A 21,436-nucleotide genomic window follows, 5' to 3' on the forward strand; every position below is an offset into this window, starting at 1 on the left:
CTCAGCACTTGAGGAGGCCTAAGCAGGGTATAGCTTGAGTCCAGGAGTTCTAGATCAGCCTGTTCTAGACATAACAAAACCCCGTCTCTACTAAAAATACAAAAATGAGCCGGGCGCGGTAGCGCCCACCTGTAGTCCCAGCTACATTGGACTACACGGATGTATTGTTCACAAGAGCAATGGAAGTAAACCCATTTGTTTAAAAAAATTCTACAATATAATATTGCTTTTATTTTTAAGATTAGTAAAAATGCCATTTTGTTTGGGAATTTGTGAATTATCTGCGAACTCCTCATCTTAGTGTGTGAAAAGATTCTTGGTTCTTGGTTAGAGTTTTTATCCTTTTTCTTTGAGCCCTTTCTGTTTTCCCTTTGAACTTCTAGGCTGTTGCCCGTTGTCTCCTGTTTTCCAGACAGAATAAATTTTCTTGGTTTCATTCTGTTCTCAGTGGAGATGCTGCCTGTCACATATTCATCACCTTAGAAAAACGTTATTGAAATACTTCATCCAATTTATAGATCACTATCTGTTTCCATAGCTGTCTCAGTTTCTTCTGGTTGTTCATCTTCCAAAATCATATTTAATAATTTATCATAGATTTTAATTTTTTATGACATTCTCAATCATTTTTAGTTATAGAAGAAAAAATAAGTTTTAGTTGGATGATATAGTACCTCTAAAATAGAGAAAATAATTTGGCATAATGTCAAACAGTCAAAAGATTGGGATTTGCATCTTAGACCAAGTTGATTATCAGCCTTGTGAGTTCGGGTAACTGAGTCCTTAAACTAGCGTCCTCGTCTACCTAAAAGAGGGTGATTGCAAAATTTATTGAGCTAACAAACTGTAATGTATAACAGTTGTACAATTTTTCTTATGCCTGGAATAAGCAGTAGCTTTTATAAAATTACGAAATCAATTATTTCTTTCATTTTGAGATTGGCACTTTAAAAAAAATTTCTAAGTGTACTTTTTCTTCATTCTCCTGGTGTTTTTCCATATAACTTAATTGTTTAAAATATATCTAGTACAAAAAATAGTTAATCAACAGGTATTGATTTATACCTGCTATATGCCAGGCATTCTGTGATGGACACTGTAGGGATTTGTAGAAAGATGTGCAAGTGAGTGTCTGCCAGGAACACTTCCTCCCTTAGGGAAACACACATGCATGAAATAATTGGGGAACCACTCAGTGCTTCACTTTGCATACCTACGTAGCAGGATCAGCCATAGTATTATTATGAAAGGGGTTCTGACCCAGGTCTGGAAGACTTCATATAGGAGGCATTCATTGTGCTAGTCCCTAAATAATTAGGATTACTTAGGATTTGACCAGAAAGAGAAAATACTCTCAGTAGGGGAACCACATGAATCAAAAATCTGGTTAGAGTAGAGGGAGTCTGAAGGAAATGTAGAAAATCAGGTAACTGCAAGTAGAGAGAGGGATTTAGATTCTATATGCTGTTTTTTGAACTCTTGTTAGAGCTCCAGACATAAACAAGACACACATGGTGCCTCTTTCCATGGAGTTCTAATCAAGCAGAGAAGACAAACATTGAGTACGAAGTCATGGTTGTGGGAAGTGACTTAGGTCCAAGGGGTCGGAGAGGAATGCCTTGAGGAAATGGCATCTGAGTCGGAGTTGAGGAATTGAGAATAGTATTCTAGGCAAAAGGCCCCTTGTGAGTGAAGGATCTGAGGTGGGGAAAAGCAAAACAAAAGTAATTTTAAGTACAGGAAAAAAGCAGCACAGCTCAACGTGGTGGATAGGGTAATAGTAAATTCAGTTCAGAGCAGAAGTGTGCCTAAAGCAAGGACTGTCGCTCAGTAACATGAGAGGATTTGAAAGAAGGGAGGCGTGGTCTCGATGAGGTCGGTGCGCCCTAAGCTGTGCTTTCCTACACTGCACTGGGGTGTGCAGTCTCACACCTGCAGCAGCCACAGAGCCGGGCAGCCGGAGCCCCGCTCAATGATGGCAGCTGTCTCAGGCAGCTAGCAGGGTTCCTAGCTGCTTCTCTGCCATCTAACTGGGACCTGGAAAACCAGCAGGAAGCATTGGATGGGAGTGTGGAGGGAACCAGTGGTGGCAACAGAAGCCCCACAGGTGAAGTGTGGAGAGGAAGAGTGGAGCAGGAAGGCTGCGTCCTGGCTGCGCTAGGGTTCTTAATGGAGTCCGTGCTCAGGGTGAGAGGGACAGGGTTATAGAATGGTCCCGTTTCAGTCCAGCGAGCTGCACTAGCTGAAAGCCTGTCCTGAGAATGGGGTGAGAAGTTCAGGTTGAGTAGCACAGAGAACACACACCATCAAAAGCTTCTCTGGGTCTCGTCTTTTCAGCCAGGCATTCCCAATAAATCTCCAGAATTATGATCCTCTTCTGACTTTTGTATGCCATAGCTCTCTGCCTTTCTGTTTCTGCTTATACTCAGAGGAAGTCATTATACACGGGCAACTCCTTGCTTTCCAGGCTCATCCATGTGTTACTCAGTTCCCTTCCTCCACAGATATCCCTTCTCACTCTGTAGGGCAGTGCTGTCTACAGAAATTCAAGAACTCTTGTGTCAGAATCACATAAGGTAATTGGAAAGACACTGATTCCAGGCTCCTCCCCCCACCCCACCCCAGACCGTTTCAAGGGTTGGACCCAGAGACTCATGCTTTCACCCTATCCTGCTCATGTGCCAGTTTTGCCCTCCCTCCATTGTAGGGCAGAAGCAGTGGTTTGGCAGCTCTCTGTGCTGTGCATTTCAATATGAACTAGTAAGAACTGGTAAAAGTCGAAAGGAGAGAAACCTGGATCATTGCCCTTACTGAGTTTATAGTCCAAGGCTCCTGCAGTCTTCAGAGCCCTCTCTGTACCTCCATGACAGAATTGTCCTTTTCCTTTCATGTTGTCATTCTTTGCATACTTTACTGGCAGTAAGGAAAAGCCCAGAGTTTCATGAAGTTAAAGTTTGTGTCACGTCTTTCGGTTCTCTGCAGTGGTCAGCAAAATGCCCTGAACAAAATAAATATGGGTTGCACTGAAATGATTTTATTAAGTTATTTAGTTTGGTGGTTAAGCTTTCTTTTCATTTAAGGCTATGTTTTATACCTAATTTTAAAATTCCACATTGGAATATAAGTATTCTCTATATACTGTATGTACCAATACAAGTGTAAGTATTTTGTTTTCTTGCCTTGTCAACCAAGAGCTTGGTCCTGTTTCTGCTAAAGCATGCCCTTCACCTGGTGACTGAAGGACATCTGTTCCAGTGCCCTGTCCATGACGTCATTGACAGGAAAGGCTGTTTAGTGTGTGGTTTCACTTGTTACCTCTGGTTAGCAGAGTGAGTTCTTTGTCATGTAGTTAGCGGATCTGTGGTAGTATGAAGGGGAAGTTATGGGTTCTTGGATAGTTTACAATAATGCATACTTGTCTGAAAATTACGGATTTATTTTCCTCGTTTTTAAAGATTTATATAGACTTTACTGTTATTGTTTAATCATCTTAAGTTGTGTTAAATCACTGTCTGATAGAATTAGCTGTAGTTTTATCTGTATGTCTGTAAGAATTTTGTGGACATTCTTTCCATTGTTGAAAGGAAGATGAGGTAATTTAGATAAACATGTAACCAAATAATAATGTTGCTTTTTAATCTTTTTATCAATCGGCAATATCAGATGCTTCTTACTGGGTTTTTTTTTGGATGGTTGAACAAAATTAGTTGAATGGCTCTTCACCTTTCTTCCATCATATTCTCTTAAAAATGTATTTAGCTCTATATTTATTACCTAGCACTGAATAGAAAAAGTCACACTTTGTAAAATATAGAAAATTCACTCTGAATACAAAAAATGCTTTATGAAAACGAGTAAAAAGAAATCACAAACACATTGTAGAATACCTTTACATATCAGTAATTTGGGCCACTTAACGTAAATCTATTTTCTTTATTCTAAATGCCTATCAAGAACATGAGTAATATAAGTATACTATTGTTTTACCATTTAAAGTTTTTTAGCTTCTAATTGAATATGGATTTAACTACCTCAGAAAAGATGGAGCTTGGAGTTGAAGTGTACTGCTGTGGCAGGAAGTAAGGGTTTAAATTGCATTTATATTTTTGCCTGAGTTTGCACATGCTTCTACTGTATCTTCCATCTGGTTCATACATTTTTTTAAAAAATTCATAATTATCAAAATCTAAAACTGAAACACTTAAGCAGTAGCTTTTAAAAAATAAAAATAGCCTTTAAAAAAATAAATGCAATGGTTCCATTTTAAAACTTCCATAAGCTCTTAATTTTCCTTTTTTCTTTAAATCTGAAGTGGAACTGGAGAGTGCCTCCACCAGCAGATACACGAGACTGTCCTCCAGCCTTCCTTGCAGTCTCCGTGTCCCAAGTGGGTTTTTTGAAGTTGTCACTTGATTTACTTTTTTGTCTTTTCTGTGCTTCTCTTTCCTCACTGGCAGCAGAAGAGGAGGAAGGTAAAATCATGTAAAGGATCTACATGGGTTTGAAATACTGTTTTAGAAATCAGTTTCCTAGGTTCCAGGATGGAAGACGTTCTTAACTGATAGCAGTTCATATGATGATGGACCTGACCTTGGAGTTATGATCTCAAGAGTTGGTCTCGCTGGCACAGCTGCTAAGGAGGATCAAGCAGCCTTAGGCTGTAGGTGTTAGAGGTCTGGGTGAGGATCTCTACCCCTGCATTGATGCTTACAGTGCTTCTCGATTCAGGATGGAAGCGGAGGACAAGGCAACGGGTATTTTGGGACAGTTCTTTTGCTCTGCAGGTCCGTCTTTTGTATTACAGAGTGTTTCACCTCCCCAGGCATGGGCCTGCTAAATGCTGGTGGCACACCTCTATGCCTGTGACAGCATAGAGACCCCTCCCACAGGGTTTCCAGACACCCCCAGGAGAGCTTTCCTGCCCCTGTTGAGACCCGCTGTCAGATGCTTAAGTTTGAGGAGCGTTTAGAGGAAGAATGAAAAGGGGCCCCTCATTCGTGAAGGGAGTGGGAATGGCAAAACTCATGAAAAAATGGTAGGCTTTTATATTTGCCTACCTACTAACAGTTCTGCTGTTCTTTATTTCTTTCTGAATTTCCAAGTTTCCGTTTGGTGTCATTTCCCTTTTTTAAAATCATTTCATGCAGCACAGATCTCCGGATGATGAATTCTCTCAACATTTATTTATCTGAAAGTGTCTTTTTTTGGCCATCATTTTTCAAAGACAGGTATAAATTTTTGTGTTGACAGAATTTTCCTTTCAGCACTTTAAAGGTGTTGTTTTGTTGTTTTCTGGCTTAATGTTTTTTCTGATGAGAAGTTGTTCCCTTTTATATAATGAGTCTTTAAAAAAAAAAAAAACTTTACTTTTTAGAACAGTTTTACATTTATGGAAAAATTGTGAAGATAGTACAAAGAATGCCTGCAAACCCTGCACCCACTCTCCCCTGTTAGGTACCATGTAACATGTTGATTTGTTGTACCACAGTGAACTAATGTTGATACATAATTATTAACCAAAGTCTATTACTTTATTCATATTTCCTTAGTTTTCACCTAGTTTTTTTTCTGTTCTAGGATCCCACCGAGGACACCACATTACATTTAGTCATCATGATCCATTAGTTTCCTCTTGGCTGTGATGCTTTTTCAGACTTTCCTTGTTTTTGATGACCTCGACAGCTTTGAGGACTGCTGGCCCAGCATGTTGTAGAATGTCCTTTAACTGGGACATGTTTGATAGTTTTCTTATAATTAGGCTAGGGATATGGGTTTTTGGGAGGAAGACCACAGGGATTTGTAAAGTACCATTAGCATGCATCCTATCATACCAAGGTTATGTGCTATCGGTGTGAAGTATCACCAGTGATGTTGACTTTGGTCACCTGGCTGAGGTAGTGTCTGTCAGGTTCTCCACTGTGAAGTTAACTCTTTTCCCCCTTCCATACGATAACTTTTGACATCACTGTGCACAGCCCACACTTAATAAGTGGGGATTTATGCTCCATCTCCCTTAGGGTGGAGTATCTACATAATTATTTGGAATTTTTCTGCATGGGTGATTTGCCTCTGCTCCATTTATTAATTTATTCAGTCATTTATTTATATCAGTATGGACCCATGGGTATTTATTTTATACTTTGGATTATAATACAGTACAACTTTGTTACTCAAATTATCCCAGCTTTGGCCACTGGGGATTCTTTGTGTTGGCTCCTGTGTCTTTGACGTGCCTCCATTGTTGTGGGTGTTGGATTTTTGTTTTTTTGTTTTGGTTTGGTTTAGTTTTTGAGCACTTTCTTACTTTCTGGTGCTGTAAGATGTGCCAGGCTCCTTTTGCATATATTTTCTGCCCCTTGAACATTATTGAACTTCATCAGTAATGACACATCAATCCTAGAATCAGCCATTTCTCCAAGGAACCCTGGTTTCTGTTTATTGGAGAGTGGTATTAAAAACCGAGATCCGGGCATTAGATGTGATGTTACTGCCGAGATGCCTGTTGCTTCTGGGCCTTCTCAGCTGACAGAACAAGGAAATACATGCGTGTATCCTAACTCCTGCATATATACATATCTATAAATATTTCTGTCTGTAATCATCTGCATTGATATTAAGCTAACAATGAGTTCATACTTATGTCTCCAATTCGAATACATTGCCACCACATGGATCATTGTAGCTCTCTCTCCTTTCTTATCACTAAACTCCCACTCCTAAATGAAAGACCTGGCTCTTGCCATCCTACATCTATTTACTTAATTATTCAGCTCACTGAACTCTCAGATTTATAAATTCTTTAATGTAAATAACAGATTTGAAGGTCTTTTAGAGTTCTGGTGCTTGGCGTGAAAGCTTCTGTAGCCCACTTTCCTCCCAACCTGAATCTCCCTTGGTTAGAATGCCAAACTCTCTACTTAATGTTTCTTTTCCCACCCTTTTAAAATTCTTTTATCAAAAACTTGTAAGAAAGCATCAATGTAAGCATCTTACTTGAAAGGGGCACAAAACTAGGGAGGTGAACTCTTGAAACATAGATAAGAGGAGTATTCATTAAGTCAACCTGCAAATGGGTTGTTTAAAACAGTATAGCAAAGGTTTGTGGAGACGTGGCTTAAGTAGCAGTTCAAGTGGAGAAGGAGAATGCCTGGGAACCTTCAGTCACGTGAGCTCCGTGTACACTGATGTGTGCCGTGGCTTCAAAACATTATATTGGAATCTTAGGCTGTATCCCTGTGGACATAATCAGATGTAGGGAGATGTTAGTGTCATGCTACTCTTGATACTGAAAGCACTGTATTTGTAGTTGACATTTACATAAGTGAAGACACTGGAAAACTGATGTCTAGAAAAGAATAAGATAGGAAAGCTCTGTACACAGGGTCTTATGAAGCATAATTTAGAATTTCAGCATCAAAATGAATAACGTTAGTAGCTGTTTCAACTGATTGAATAAAATAGGAACCATGAATCTATACTGATTTAAAAAGTAAAAGTAAACTGAAGGTTTCATGAGGATGGAATATTTACCTAGCCTCAAAGCACCTCCCCACAGAACACATACTAATTACAAAGGGGAAAAGAGGAACTTCATGGTGCACATGCCTGGAGGACATACCTTTACCAAATTATCAAAGTGAGCTTTATCAGTAATGGCAAATAAAAAAAGCTGCGGGCCGCCTGGTGGTGTACACTGAAAAGAGCGCAGCCTCACCTCCGTGTTGTTACTGCCAGCGGCACCTGACCTGAATCTAGCCACGGGGAAATACCTTCGACAGGTCAACTGGGCCGAATGTAGTCTTCAAAAGTGCCAAGGTCACAAACACCAAGAAAGACCAAGGGACAGTTGCCGACTGACGGAGATGGCTGTGACGTGACGACTGAGTGCAGCATGTGACTCTGACCTGGGCTGCTGTAAAGGACGTCATTGGGAAGGTCGCAGAAGCTTGGATGGATTTTGGGATTGGATGGCAGTGACACATCAGTGTTAAGCTCCTTATTTGGGAGTTGTATTATGTTTATAAATTTTGTTTGTAGGAAAATACCAAATATTCGGGGGTGATGAGGCATCATGCCAGGAACTTACTCTTGAATGGTTCTAGGTTTTAAAAAAAAGTTTTTATATGATATTTCTAATTTTTCTGTAAGTTTTAGATTCTTTAAAAAATTATTATTATTTTTTAAATGAATGATTTGGGACTCTAGAATTAGTATGGAAAAAAGACTGAAGTGGGGACCTAGGGAGGCTGTCTTTGCACATTTTAAGAATTGTTATGTTGAAGAATTCTCACTGGTTCTGGGATGCGCAACTTAAAGTGGGAATGTTTCTTATATTCCATGACATCTTAGAATTTCTTGACAGATTTTTTTCTTCATGATACATAATGATGTACCTTGTGGTTGATGGTATTTTATACGTCAGTAAATGAAAAACAGGTTTATTCAGTGGTGTTTTTCCAGAGGAGAGAACCACGAGCCACAAACAGATGTTTAGAAATTTAGATTTTGGCTGGGCACGGTGGCTCACACCTGTAATCTCAGCACTTTGGGAGGCTGAGGCGGGCGGATCACGTGGTCAGGTGATCAAGACCATCCTGGCCAACATGGTGAAACCCCATCTCCGCTAAAAATACAAAAAAATTAGCCGCGTTTGGTGGTGCGCGTCTGCCATCGCAGCTACTCGGGAGGCTGAGGCAGTAGAATCACTTGAACCTGGGAGGCGGAGATTGCAGTGAGTCGAGATTGTGCCACTGCACTCCAGCCTGGTGATAGAGTGAGACTCCATCTCAAAAGAAAAAAAAATAGATTTGAAGGAAGGAAGACCTGTCTAATACTTAAATCCAGGTGACCTGTGGCTAGAACTGCTCAGCTGAGAGGGATCAGTAATTTGTAGGAGTTCCTGTATTGTGTTCAAAGTTGGCAACCCCTGGAAACTCTTAACTGAGAGTCTGGCTCTCCACTGATTGGTGGCTTGTCTTCTTCAATGCCCACCCCCCCTTCTGCCTCTGTGTGTGAAGGAAGAAAGCTTTCTATTCTGGGCAGGTCCTTGCTCCTGTCCCCTTTTCTTTCTCTTGACATACAGTCAAGAGATAGCATAAGAAGAAAAGCTGACATTCGAGTGCTGTACTGTGGCCCCTTGGCCCTACTTGTATGTGATTGAAGAACTTCCTGTTCAAGGAAGAAAGAAAAGAAGACCCTTGGCTTTTGGTGACAAGCTGTAGCCCAGTGTCCTCAGGAATTATCAGTGAGTGACTACCACTCAGTGGCTTACACATTCGGCTTCCCAGCAGCCGCATGGCAGGAGGTTCAGGTTCAAGCATTTGCAAAATTACAAGTTGGTCATTGCTGTGCATCTGTGGGTGCTGAGGGATACTGTGGTGGTGGTGTACAGCACATCCAAACCAGTCACTTCCACATGGGGAGACTTCACTTTCAGTTTTGTGCAGCAGACCATGTTCTTCCTCTCCATAGTCATGTGCTTCCCCGCCTGTCACTGCTCCCTGTTCATCAGCAGTCCTGCCACCATCCTGGGCAACTTCAGAATCCACCTGGAAAGTGAACACCTAACCTAAAATTCCTTCCACAGGCCCTTCAGTCATTCCACTTCTCCAGGAGGCTGGTCCCATAGCTGCTCCTGGGCCTCATCATCTCCCAGAACTGTTAATCTCAAGTTGCAAACTCCTGTGTCCTGTGCCCTGACCAGTGCCTCTTCCCTTTCTCCCCCTCTCTTCCTGTCATTTAGTTTTGTTGAAGCTTCCAGTTCCCTGGACCCTGTCTTGGTTTTCTCCCAGTTTCCCTCCTGGCTTCACCTCTCCGTCCTGCCCAGACTGCGTGAACCACTATTCCAGTCACTTTGCCCAAAAGTTTCACTAGGTCCGAGAGTGTTCACCATTCCGTGACTCAGTTACCCTCAGGGCCATTTGGCTCCCCAGTGCTTGAGTGTCCAGTGAAAGAGTTTGGACTTTATTTTTTTGACAGAAGGGATGCATCAAAGGCTTTTGAAAGCAGAGTGACAGAGCAGATCTATATTTTAGGAAAACTACTGACAAGTCTCAGCAGGAAATCTATAATTGATATAACCTCCATCTGTCAGAATTATTGCTATATTCATTTCATAAAAGAATGTAGAATGTATCTGTTTTTCTCCCTTGAGTTCTTTAGGGGATCAGTGAAGAGAAAAATGAGGATTGGGTTTGAAGAACTGAAAGTATTGTGGATAAACATTTGAGAAGGACTTTAATTAAGTCAGTGGAGTGAGATGAGAAGTCTTGGGACCAGGAGCCAGCAGACTCCCTGAGACACAGGCAGCCAGGGCTCTGCCCCATGTGCAGCTTGACCCTGAATACACCTAACTGTTCCCTCAGCAGCAGTTTTTTTGGAACTTCAAAGTGATTTTTTTTTTTTTTTTTTTTTTTTGAGACAGAGTCTCGCTCTGTCGCCCAGGCTGGAGTGCAGTGGCGGGATCTCGGCTCACTGCAAGCTCCGCCTCCTGGGTTCATGCCATTCTCCTGCCTCAGCCTCCTGAGTAGCTGGGACTACAGGGGCCCGCCACCACGCCTGGCTAATTTTTTGTATTTTTAGTGGAGATGGGGTTTCACCGTGTTAGTCAGGATGGTTTCGATCTTCTGGCCTCGTGATCCACCCGCCTCAGCCTCCCAAAGTGCTGGGATTACAGGCGTGAGCCACCCCGCCCACCCTCAAAGTGATTTTAATCTTTTTCACTTAAAGTATATGGTGTTCTGCTTTACATATAATAGGTTCTATAGGAATAACTAATGCCACTGTTAGTAACCGATAGTAAAAATGCTTACGGTAAAGCCACCTCTCTCCTCTTGCAGCCTGGTGCCTCAGACAGCTCATTTGTTCTCTTCCTGGATCTTCCTTTATCAGCTGCTCAGCTACACTGGGCTTGCCCTGAGGTTTACTCCCAGGAGGAGTGGAGGGAAGCCAAGGGAATGAGGGCGTAGATTTCAGACTCTTCCCAGCTGGGTAGACTCACTCTCTGAACTGAAGCATAAATTCTTTCGTAGCTGGCAGGATTGCGTTGGTCAGCAGATCTCTGGGCGTTTTCTGAGCAGTGGGCAGGGAGTGAAGAGAATGGGAATCCAAAAATCTGTGGTTAGGGGCCTTTTGATTTTCTTCCCACAACGTTTTCTTTTGCTTTCTGTGAGTAATAATAGTATAAGTAGGATTAGCTCATGGTATGGTTTGGCTCTGTGTCCCCACCCAAATCTCACCTTGAATTGCAGTCCCTATATCCCCACATGTCAAGGGCCAGACCAGGTGGAGGTAATTGAATCATGGATAGTGAGTCTGGTGAGATCTGATGAGTTTATAAGCATCTGGCATTTCCCCAACTCGCACTCGTTTTCTCTCCTGCTGCCCTGTGAAGAGGTGCCGTCTGCCATGATTGTAAGTTTCCTGAGGCTTCCCTGGCCATGTGGAACTGTAAGTCAATTAAACTTCTTCTTTTTTTCTTCTTTTTTTTTTTTTTTTTTTGAGGTGGAGTCTCACTGTTTCCCAGGCTGGAGTGCAGTGGCACGATCTTGGCTCACTGAAACCTCCACCGCTCTGGTTCAAGCAATTCTCCTGCCTCAGCCTCCCAAGTAGCTGGGATTATAGGCACCTGCCACCACACCCAGCTAATTTTTGTATTTTTAGTAGAGATGTGGTTTTGCCATATTGGCTAGGCTGGTCTCGAACTCCTGACCTCAGGTGATCCACCACCTTGGTCTCCCAAAGTGCTGAGATTACAGGTGTGAACCACCACGCTCAGCCTAAACCTCTTTTCTTTCTAAATTACCCAGTCTCAGGTATTTATTTGTAACAGTGTGAGAACGGACTAATACAGCTCATTATGCTGCAGCAGTTACTGAACATCTGCTGTGAAGCCTGCAGGTAGTTTCGCATTTTTTGAAAGAAGAAACTGAAGTTCAAAGAGGTTAAGTGCCATGCTGGGATTTGAACCTAGATCCTCCGATTCCAGAGCCCAAAGGAGCTTAATTCTGAGGTTCCTTCTATTGGCCTCTCAAAACTGATTTTGTAGTCAGGATTATAGCAGTATTACCATATTTCCCCACTTTTTTCCTCATTAAAAAACAGAACTGATGGGAATGGGGGGCTTTTTTTTTTTTTTTTCCAGAAAAACTGCCCACCCAGTAGTTCTGTTTTTTTAAATGGGAAACAAAGATAAGTAGAAAATTTTGTTAATGCCTTTGATTATAAAATCAGTTTACAAAATGTAGAAGAAACCACAGCATTAGGGAATTACAATTTTACAAATACCGTTGTCGTAACAGATTCAGGCAAACACCAGTGGATGCCAAGAGCATTGAGTGAAAAGTTTTTGGGGAACTGGCTAGTCACCCAATCTGGAAGTATCAGCCCACAGATTGCTTATTAATTAAGAGAAAAACATTTATTTACAGTGAGGAAATCTGGCAGATACCAAAATAACCAAGTCATAAAATTTGCCACCAAACATAAAGGTACAACCTGGCCTGCACTTCCTGATGTGACGAGCTGAGGAGGGACACAGCATCACCTTGTGGTATTCTTACTAGAAATATTTAATTTGGAGATCTAATCATTAGGAAACAATCAAATGTAGATTGAGGGGCATGGTCAGAACATCTGGATTGGACTCTTTAAAAAGGTCAGTGTTGTGATCGATGGACCGGAAGTGACTGAAGAACTATTCTAGATCAAAGGAGACTAATGAGGCATGTCAGCTAAGCATGACGCTGACAGCCCCGATTGAATCCTGGACACAAAACTGAACAAGTTAAACAACTATTAAAGTCGTCACCACAGATACCTGAAAATGGACCATCTGTTAACACAGGGTTAAATTTCTTGAGGATAAGTAGATGAATTGTGACCACGTAGCTAGCCTTGTTCTTAGGAGGGACTGTGGAAGTAAGTATTTAAGAATAAAATGTCATGTGTTTGCAGTTTACTCTTGATTAGTTCAGCAAAAATAAATACATATAGAAAGGACGAAATGTTGACAAATCTAAATAAAAGGCCCGTGAGTGTTCTCACAGTATTGGAACTGCTCTATGGGTTTGAAAATTCTCAGGATGAAAGTGGAAAGAATAGAATTGTTTATTAAAGTAGCCACACTCAAGCAGTGGAAACAGAAGTTCCCATTAAAGAATAACAGTGGGGGAAGTTTCTCAAGAAAATAGTTGGAAGCAGGGATCACAGATGGGCTTTTACTGGATTGCCATCTCTGACAGTTAGTACTGGCGGCCAGATGTGTGGAAGTGCGTGGGAGCGTGGCCACATCCAGGACTTACTAGCAGTGTTTGCCCAGGGCCTGGGACATGGGAGTGGTGGGGCATGTCCCAAATGTGCTTTGATATTTACAGCGTTACAGTCTAATTATTCTTAACTCTTATCAGTCACTGCCTGCTCTGACCGGCCCTTTATTCTGAAGCCTACATTTCCTTTGGCATGTGTATCCCTCCTGAAGCTGGGCCGGAGCTCCTCAGATCTTTAAAAGTCAAGTGTCTGAGGCAGCTTTAGGTCAGGGTCTTTGAGCCCTATCAGGCTTTAGGGGCGGAGTATGGGGAGAAGGCCTTTTCTCCTAGGAGGGGACTCCTATATAACTTTCGCCAGATTCTGTAAAAGATTTAAGACCTTAAAACTCCAGTCCTTTGCAAGTTGGTGGCGGGCTTTCGTTCTGCTGTCCTGCCTGATGGGCAGGATCAGGCTCCTCTGCCCGGCTCTTCTCTGTGCTGGTGTAATGACGCCACGGCGAGCGGCTCTCTCCCTAGTCCAAAAGGTTCCCCTTTGCTCCTGAGGGCGCGTGGATTTTTGCATCAAGAGCAGGTAATTTTCTACTCTCTTTAAGAGGTGAAAGCCTGATCATAGTATGTGCTCAATAACTATTGTTGAATGGATGGTTGAAATAATTACTTCTTTTCCCAAACAGCTTTCCCGTTGAAATTAGTTGGTGTTCTTATTTAGTGTTCTTTGAATAGAATTACATGGATTGGTTTCCTTGGCTACCTGTTCAGCTTTCCCTACTCTTTTTCCAGCTTGAGTCTTCAAGAGGGAGCCTCAACTGATTTCTAAAACCGTTTGTACCTGGTGTGATTATAAAGCAATGAGACTGATTGTCATATGTCGTTTGTGGGATCCGTCTCAGTTACTTTATAGCCATACCTGGTATCTTATACCACAGATCATGGCCCGTTGAACAACATTTTAAGAGATTTCTAAAGGGAAATTTAAAGCGGTTTAGCATTATTTTGTGATTGTCTCTAACTTACTGATCACAACTCCTATTTCAGAAAGGTAATTAGATATTGATTAGATGTTTATTGCTTTCTTTAATTTTATAGTTTTTTGTGGATTTTTAATCAGTATTCTGATAAACTGCTGTTCTAATAAAGTGGCTGTAACAATTTTGAGTAAGGTAGTAAAAAGGTATATGTTCCATTGGGTTACATTTTCCATAAAACTCATTTTACTGTTGTATTTCTCTTCTTTTTTTTTGAGGGTCTCGCTCTGTCACCCAGGCTGGCGTGCAGTGGCGTGATCTCAGCTCACTGCAGCCTCAACTTCCTGGACTCCAGTGATCCTCCCACCTCAGCCTCCTGAGTATCTGGGACCGCAGACATGTGCCACCATGCCTGGCTAATTTTCCTGTTTTTGTGAGAGACAGGGTTTCGCCATGTTGCCCAGGCTGGTCTTGGACTCCTGAGCTCAAGCAATCCACCTGCCCTGGCCTCCCAAAGTGCTGGGATTATAGGCATGAGACACCACGCCCAGCCCTGTTGAATTTCTTTTCAGTTGCATGTCGTCCTCTGTGACTGCATGTAACACAAAGATGGTTCTTTTAGCTAAATATGATAAATGAAACATGCAAAAGCAAATATTTCAATGTGTTATTCATTGAAGAAGGATTGAAAAGGACAAGTTTTGGGGACTTTTGCTTGTTTGTTTTGTTGGTTTACATTGATATGTACAAACCTTATTCAAATTCAAATAAGTGGTTATAATTTTCTCTTTCCCAAAATAAAATACTTATTTCCCTTCTAATGACCCCTAGTCTCTCTTAGGGGCTCTCTGAAGAAGGTAAATGTAGAAGCTACATGTTGCCACCGGCAGCTTCAGCTTATGAAAGGACAATCGCTGATAGACTGATAGAAGTTTCTCTGTTTCCTTAAAAGACAGTGGGAAGTTATTTCCTTTGTGGAGGAGGAAAGGGATAGCAGTTTCCTGCTGTCCGTAGGAAGAGGTATTCAATTCCTTTAATGTCACTACTTCTGGAAATTATGTAGGGGAAAGGTCTAGGTAACTATAAAGCAGCTTCAGACTGTCCTCGTAATTAACTTGCATAGCCTGTGACTATGGGCAGACCTCTGGACAACTGTTAGAGGCTGGAGGTATTTTGATGCCAAACTAGCCCAGAATGTTGAAGCCTGGACCTGTCTCTGGAACGTTTGATTTCCAGAAGAGTTCTGGGGTAAACTAGCAAGGAGCCTCAACTCCACTCAAGTCTGGACATAAGACCCAAGTTAGTTTCAAATATCACTAATGAAAGGTAACACCATTTGGCACTTCGTAGCTCTGTTACCAGCTGTGTGTCCCTTGTCTCAGTGAGATTAGAAAGCTTGGTATCCTGTACTCGTTTTTGTTCCTGGCACTAGTTCTACAGACAGTGGGTGCTCCATGAATGTTCCTAGATTAGTGCAAGAAGTACCAATTTATGCTATAAAAACAGCACTTTACTCCATTTCTTAAGGAATTAAGACTTTCTGAAGATCATTTTAAAATAGAAAAGGTTTTACAGTGTAAATCTACCATGATGTTGATACACTTCTCTTGCTGTATAATGTTATGTTGCTGTCTGTTTTCACATTTGGCTGGTTTAATAATATTTTTTTTAAATGTAGTTGTCAGACAAGTTAATATGGTTCTTAACACTGCAATCGTTCTATGCCTTATGTCTGTTTAAGTCTTAAGTACCACACAACAAATTACATGTTCCTACTTGGTGCCAGCATACCCAGCTGCAGCTTCATTTCAGTTGAGAAGTGGAGTTTGCATACCCTTTCCATTACCAAACATTACAGTAGTTACCTAAGTAGCGTGTTGATATATTTGATGTTTCTATGAGTTTTAAATGTCACTTGAGTTATATATTTATTTTATATTACAGGCACTGGAGATATTATTGCTGTCATGATAACAGAATTGAGGGGTAAAGATATTTTGAGTTATCTGGAGAAAAACATCTCTGTACAAATGACAATAGCTGTTGGAACTCGAATGCCACCGAAGAACTTCAGCCGTGGCTCTCTAGTCTTCGTGTCAATATCCTTTATTGTTTTGATGATTATTTCTTCAGCATGGCTCATATTCTACTTCATTCAGAAGATCAGGTACACAAATGCACGCGACAGGAACCAGGTGAGCTCAGTACTCAACAGTGATTGGTTCTTGCCAGCCAGAGTTCACAGACATCTGTCGTGACCATGCATCTTACTAACATGTTTTTTCTTTTAAAAAATGTTGTTACCCTCACTCAGTCATTTTAATATGTTGAAAACATCTTCACAAGTATTTAAGGGATATTTAAAATAGCCTAAAGGGTACTAAATTTATTGTGATCACCTAGAATATTCTAGTCAGGTAGACAGCTTGATATCATAGTATTATCTAGACTATTCTGTTAATTTGGAGAAATATCACAAAGTTGCATTTTTAAACTAGTAACTTTGGATGTTTCTGGAAATGGGAACTGGGAGGGGGGTTAGGGAGACTTCACTCTTCCCCTCCCTATGGGAAATTCTTTCCCATGTGAATTTTGAACTGGGAAAGTATTATCTATTCAGAAAATGAAATTAATGAAAAACCTCTGTCATTGAAGCTCAGACATGGGGTAAGGGTGAGTGGGGGAGGACCAATAGAAGACGTCTGTCTACGTAGTCATCCTAGGAGTTCCACTGACACATATCTGAGGTGCTCAGGGAATTTGGGTTGAGCGAATAAACCTAGGAAAAGCAGTGTGCTTCCCTGGTGTGAGGGCCTGGAGGTAGTGGCCCTCAGTTGGTAACTTAAGTTTGATGTGCTGTGGACAGAATACCCACCCTAGGAGCCAAGTTCGAGGTGTTAGGTCCCTCTCCTAGACTTTTCGTATAGAAAACTAAGAAGTGACTTGCTTGGAGAGCGGTTTGAAGCCAATGTTTGTATAACGCTGTCTTCTCCTAACACAGTCCATTCAAGTTCCTGTGGGGACGGGGGCGTTGGGGTTTTTATCCTTCCTCTCTCTAGCAGAAGAAACACAGACTTTGGTATGGAACAGGCCTCAACTCAGGTCCCTCCTGTGCCGCCAGTTTACACCATGACCCCTCATCCCTGTTGGACGGTTTGTTTAGCATCTCAACTTCTTTCTTCATCTGACAGGAGATATAAAATACCCAAACACTGACTGTAGTTTATCGAAGCTTTATGTGCCAGGCTCTCCCTGTGCACTTTTAATTTTTTTATTTTGATAATTTTTATATTTGTAATTTTAGACTTAACAAAAAATTTGTAAGATAAGTGGCAAGTATTCCCTTCACTCAGATTCTACAGCTGTTAATGTTTTACTGTATTTCCTTTTCTATGTAACTATACTTTTTAAATTTAAAAAACATTCTTTTTTTTTTTAAAGAGACAGGGTCTTGCCCTCTCGCTCAGGCTGGAGTGTGGTGGCAGTCATGGCCCACTGCAACCTCCAACTCCGGGCTGAAGCAATCCTCTGGCCTCAACCTTCTAAGTAGCTAGGACTAAAGGTATGCACCACCATGCCTGGCTAATTTTTTAATTTTTTTGCACAGGCTAGGTCTTGCAGTGTTGCCCAGGCTGGTCTCAAACTCTTGGGCTCAAACGATCCGCCCACCTTGGCCTCCCAAAGTGTTGGGATTATGGGTGTGAACACCACCCTCAGCCTTTGTATATATACCTTAACAAAACTATTTGAGGGTAAGTTTGAGATATGATGCCATGTTACCCTTAAATACTTTGTTCTATATTTTATAAAAACAAGAACATTCTCTTACATAACCATAGTGTGGTTATCAAAATCAGTAAATTAACAGTGATATAATACATTATCTGATTGATAGATCTTTTTTGGGTTTTGTAAAACTGGCTCAATAATGACCTTTATAGCAGAGAAAATCCTGGATTGATTGGAGCTCACTGGATTTTGCATTCGTTTGTCTCTTCTTACTTGGTTTTATGACATTGACGTTTCTGAAGAGTACAGATCAATTATTTTGTATTTGAGTTTATCCGATGTCTTGTGTTCCTTCATGATTAGTTTCAGGTTATATGCGTTTTGGGAAAATGTAGATTTGCTTGCATTTGTAAGAGATAATACAAATACAAAGATGTCTCTTATCCCCTTCGCTCATTTCTCCCTGTGGTAACAACATCTTGTATAGCTGTGGTCAGTATCATAACCTGGAAATTGACATGGATACAATCCACTGATCCTCCTAAATACACTGAAATCTCCCCACCTTTCCAGTTTAATTTGTACTTATTTGTGTATGTGTGTGTCTGTCTTTAGTCTGTGTCGTTTTATCGCATGTGTAGATTCATATGACCAAAATCACGGTCAGGATACAGACCGGTTCTGTCACAAGGATCCCGTGTGCTACTCTTTTATAACCACAGCCACCTCCCTCCCTCCCCCTTCCCTAATCTACCAGTAATCTGTTTCTCATCTCTATAGTTTTGTCATTTCAAGAATGTTAAGTAGGTGGAATCATGGGCCAGGCGCGGTGGCTCACACCTGTAATCCCGGCACTTTGGGAAGCCAAGGCAGGTGGATCACTTGAGGTCACGAGTTCAAGACCAGCCTGGCCAACATGGCAAACCCCATCTCTACTAAAAATACAAAAATGTAGCTGGGCAAGGTGCCATGTGCCTGTAGTCCCATCCGTTCAGGAGGCTGAAGCACGAGAATTGCTTGAACCTGGGAGGCAGAGGCTGCAGTGAGCCATGATGGTGCCACTGCACTCCAGCCTGGGTGACAGAGTGAGACTCTGTTTCAAAAAAATAAAGAAAAAAATGTTATATAGGTGGAATCATATAGTATGTAACCTCTAGAGTTTAGAATTCTTCACTTCTTCACTCAGCATAATTACCTTGAGATACTTTTTTTTTTTTTTTTTTTTTTTTTTGAGATGTAGTCTCTGTCGCCAAGGCTGGAGTGCAGTGGCCTGATCTCAGCTCACTGCAAGCTCCACCTCCTGGGTTCACGCCATTCTCCTGCCTCAGCCTCCCGAGTAGCTGGGACTACAGGGGCCTGCCACCATGCCTGGCTAATTTTTTGTATTTTTAGTAGAGATGGGGTTTCACTGTGTTAGCCAGGATGGTCTCGATCTCCTGACCTTGTGATCCGCCCGCCTCGGCCTCCCAAAGTGCTGGGATTACAGGCGTGAGCCACCGCGCCCGGCCGAAATACTTTCAAGTTGTTATGTGTATCAGTCATTTATTCCTTTTTATGGCCGAACAGTATCCCATGGTTTGGATGTACCACCATTTGTTTAACTGCTCACTCATTGAAGGATATCTGGGATGTTTTCAGATTTTGGCTATTAAAAATAAAGCAGCTGTGAACAATCACGTACAGGTTTTGGTGTAAACATGAGTTTTCATTTCCCTGGGATAAATGTGTAATTTCTGAGTACAGTGTAAATTCCAAGAGTGAAGTTTTTGGGCTATTATGATAAGTGCATATTTAGTTCTATAGGAAACTGTTAGACTCGTTTTGCAAAGTGGCTGTACCATTTTGCATTCCCACCAGAAATGTATGACTGATCCAGTTCCTCCACACCCTCTACAGCACTTGGTCTTTTCATCTCTCGTGATTGTTGAGTTGTGTAGTAACATCTCTTGGGGTTTTAGTTTGCATTTCTCTAATTAGACATTTTTTATGTGCTTGTTTGCCATCCGTATATCCTCTTCAGTGAAATATCCGTTCATGTCTTTTGCCCATTTTCTACCTAGATTGTTTTTCACTGTTGAATTTTGAGAGCTTTTTATGTATTCCAGATACAAGTCCTTCGTCAGATATGTGGCTTGCAGAGATTATCTCCCAGTCTATATTTTGTTTTGTTCAACCTCTTAACAAGGTCTTGGAAAAGCAAAAATTTCTAATTTTTATGAAGTTTATTAATTTTTTTCTTTTATGAATTGTGCTTTTGGTGTCAAGTCTAAAAATTCTTTCCTTATCCCTAGATATCCCAAAGATTTTCTAGTATTTTTCCTGGAAGTTTTATATTGTGTTTTACATTTAAGTCTGTGATTAGTTTATTTGAAGCCTTTCCTGTTTTCTAATGTAAGAATTAAGTGCTATGAATTTCTCTCCCAGCAATTCTTTAAGGCTGTGCCTCACATATTTTGATATGGTGTATTTTCATTTTCATTCAGTCCTGTGTATTTTTTTCTTTTGAGACTTCTTCTTTTACCCATACATTATTGAGAAGTATATTATTGAATTTCCAGTAGTTTAGATATTTTACTTTTTTTATTTTCCTTTTGAGAGTGGGTCTTACTCTGTCACCCAGGCTGGAGTGCAGTGATACGATCTCAGCTCACTGCAGCCTCCACCTGTCGGATTCGAGTGATTCTCTTACCTCTGCTTCCCGAGTAGCTGGGATTCCAGGCTCATGCCACCGTGTCCGGCTAACTTATATTTTTTGGTAGAGATGAGGTTTCACTGTATTTCCCAGGCTGGTCTTGAACTCCTGACCTCAAGCAGTCTGTGCACCTCAGCCTCCCAAAGTGTTGGGATTACAGACATGAGCCACCATGTCCTGCCAAGATTTTACTATTATCTTAGTGTTACTGATTTCTAGTTTGATTCCATTATGCTCAGAGAAATACTCTATGATTTCAGTCCTCTTCTGTTTCTTGAGGTTTGTTTTATGATCTAGGATGTGGTTTGTCTTAGTCAATGTTTCATTGGTGCTTAGAAGAAATATTCTGCTGTTGGGTGGCCTGTTCTCTGGGTGTTAATAGACCAGTGTGCACAGCTTTTCTTCCTGAGGAGCCGGGCTGGGAGAGCCTATTCCCACTGGGCTCTGTGAGGGTGGGAGGAGGGTGTGATTTTCCCCTTGGCGCCTGGCTGGAGTAGAATGAATATCACCGCAAATGTTTTCTGATGGTAGGCTGTCCTTCTCCTGGTACTTTGGCTGGGGGAGTTGGGCTTTTCTCGGCTTTTTCTGGGGCCGGGTGATGGGGGTGCTCTGGTCCTGTTGGCAGTTCCAGGTTGGCGGCTTCTGCAGCACATTGTCAGGGATCTATGGGGGAAGTAAGGAAGCTTGGAACCCACCACCCATTTCTCATGTCTTGAGGCTCCAGACAGCCCACCTCCTTTTTCCTCCTATAACGTGTGATATACCTGTTTTTTTAAAAAAAACAA

The 21,436-nt window shown here is 41.5% G+C and overlaps 1 protein-coding gene across 4 annotated transcripts in view; it reads left to right on the forward strand.

Annotated features, from left to right (window-relative positions):
* The window catches only part of RNF130 (ring finger protein 130), a 159,334-nt gene that overhangs the window by 41,862 nt on the left and 96,036 nt on the right, over window positions 1-21,436 (forward strand). For all 4 annotated transcript variants that reach the window (XM_055284940.2, XM_055284939.2, XM_055284941.2 and 1 more), the window contains exon 3: window positions 16,175-16,425. In XM_055284940.2, the coding sequence (XP_055140915.1) occupies window positions 16,175-16,425 (251 nt within the window). The remainder of the gene's footprint in view (window positions 1-16,174; window positions 16,426-21,436) is intronic.

The sequence above is a fragment of the Symphalangus syndactylus genome, chromosome 7 (genome assembly GCF_028878055.3).
Source record: "Symphalangus syndactylus isolate Jambi chromosome 7, NHGRI_mSymSyn1-v2.1_pri, whole genome shotgun sequence".
Taxonomy (NCBI): domain Eukaryota; kingdom Metazoa; phylum Chordata; class Mammalia; order Primates; family Hylobatidae; genus Symphalangus; species Symphalangus syndactylus.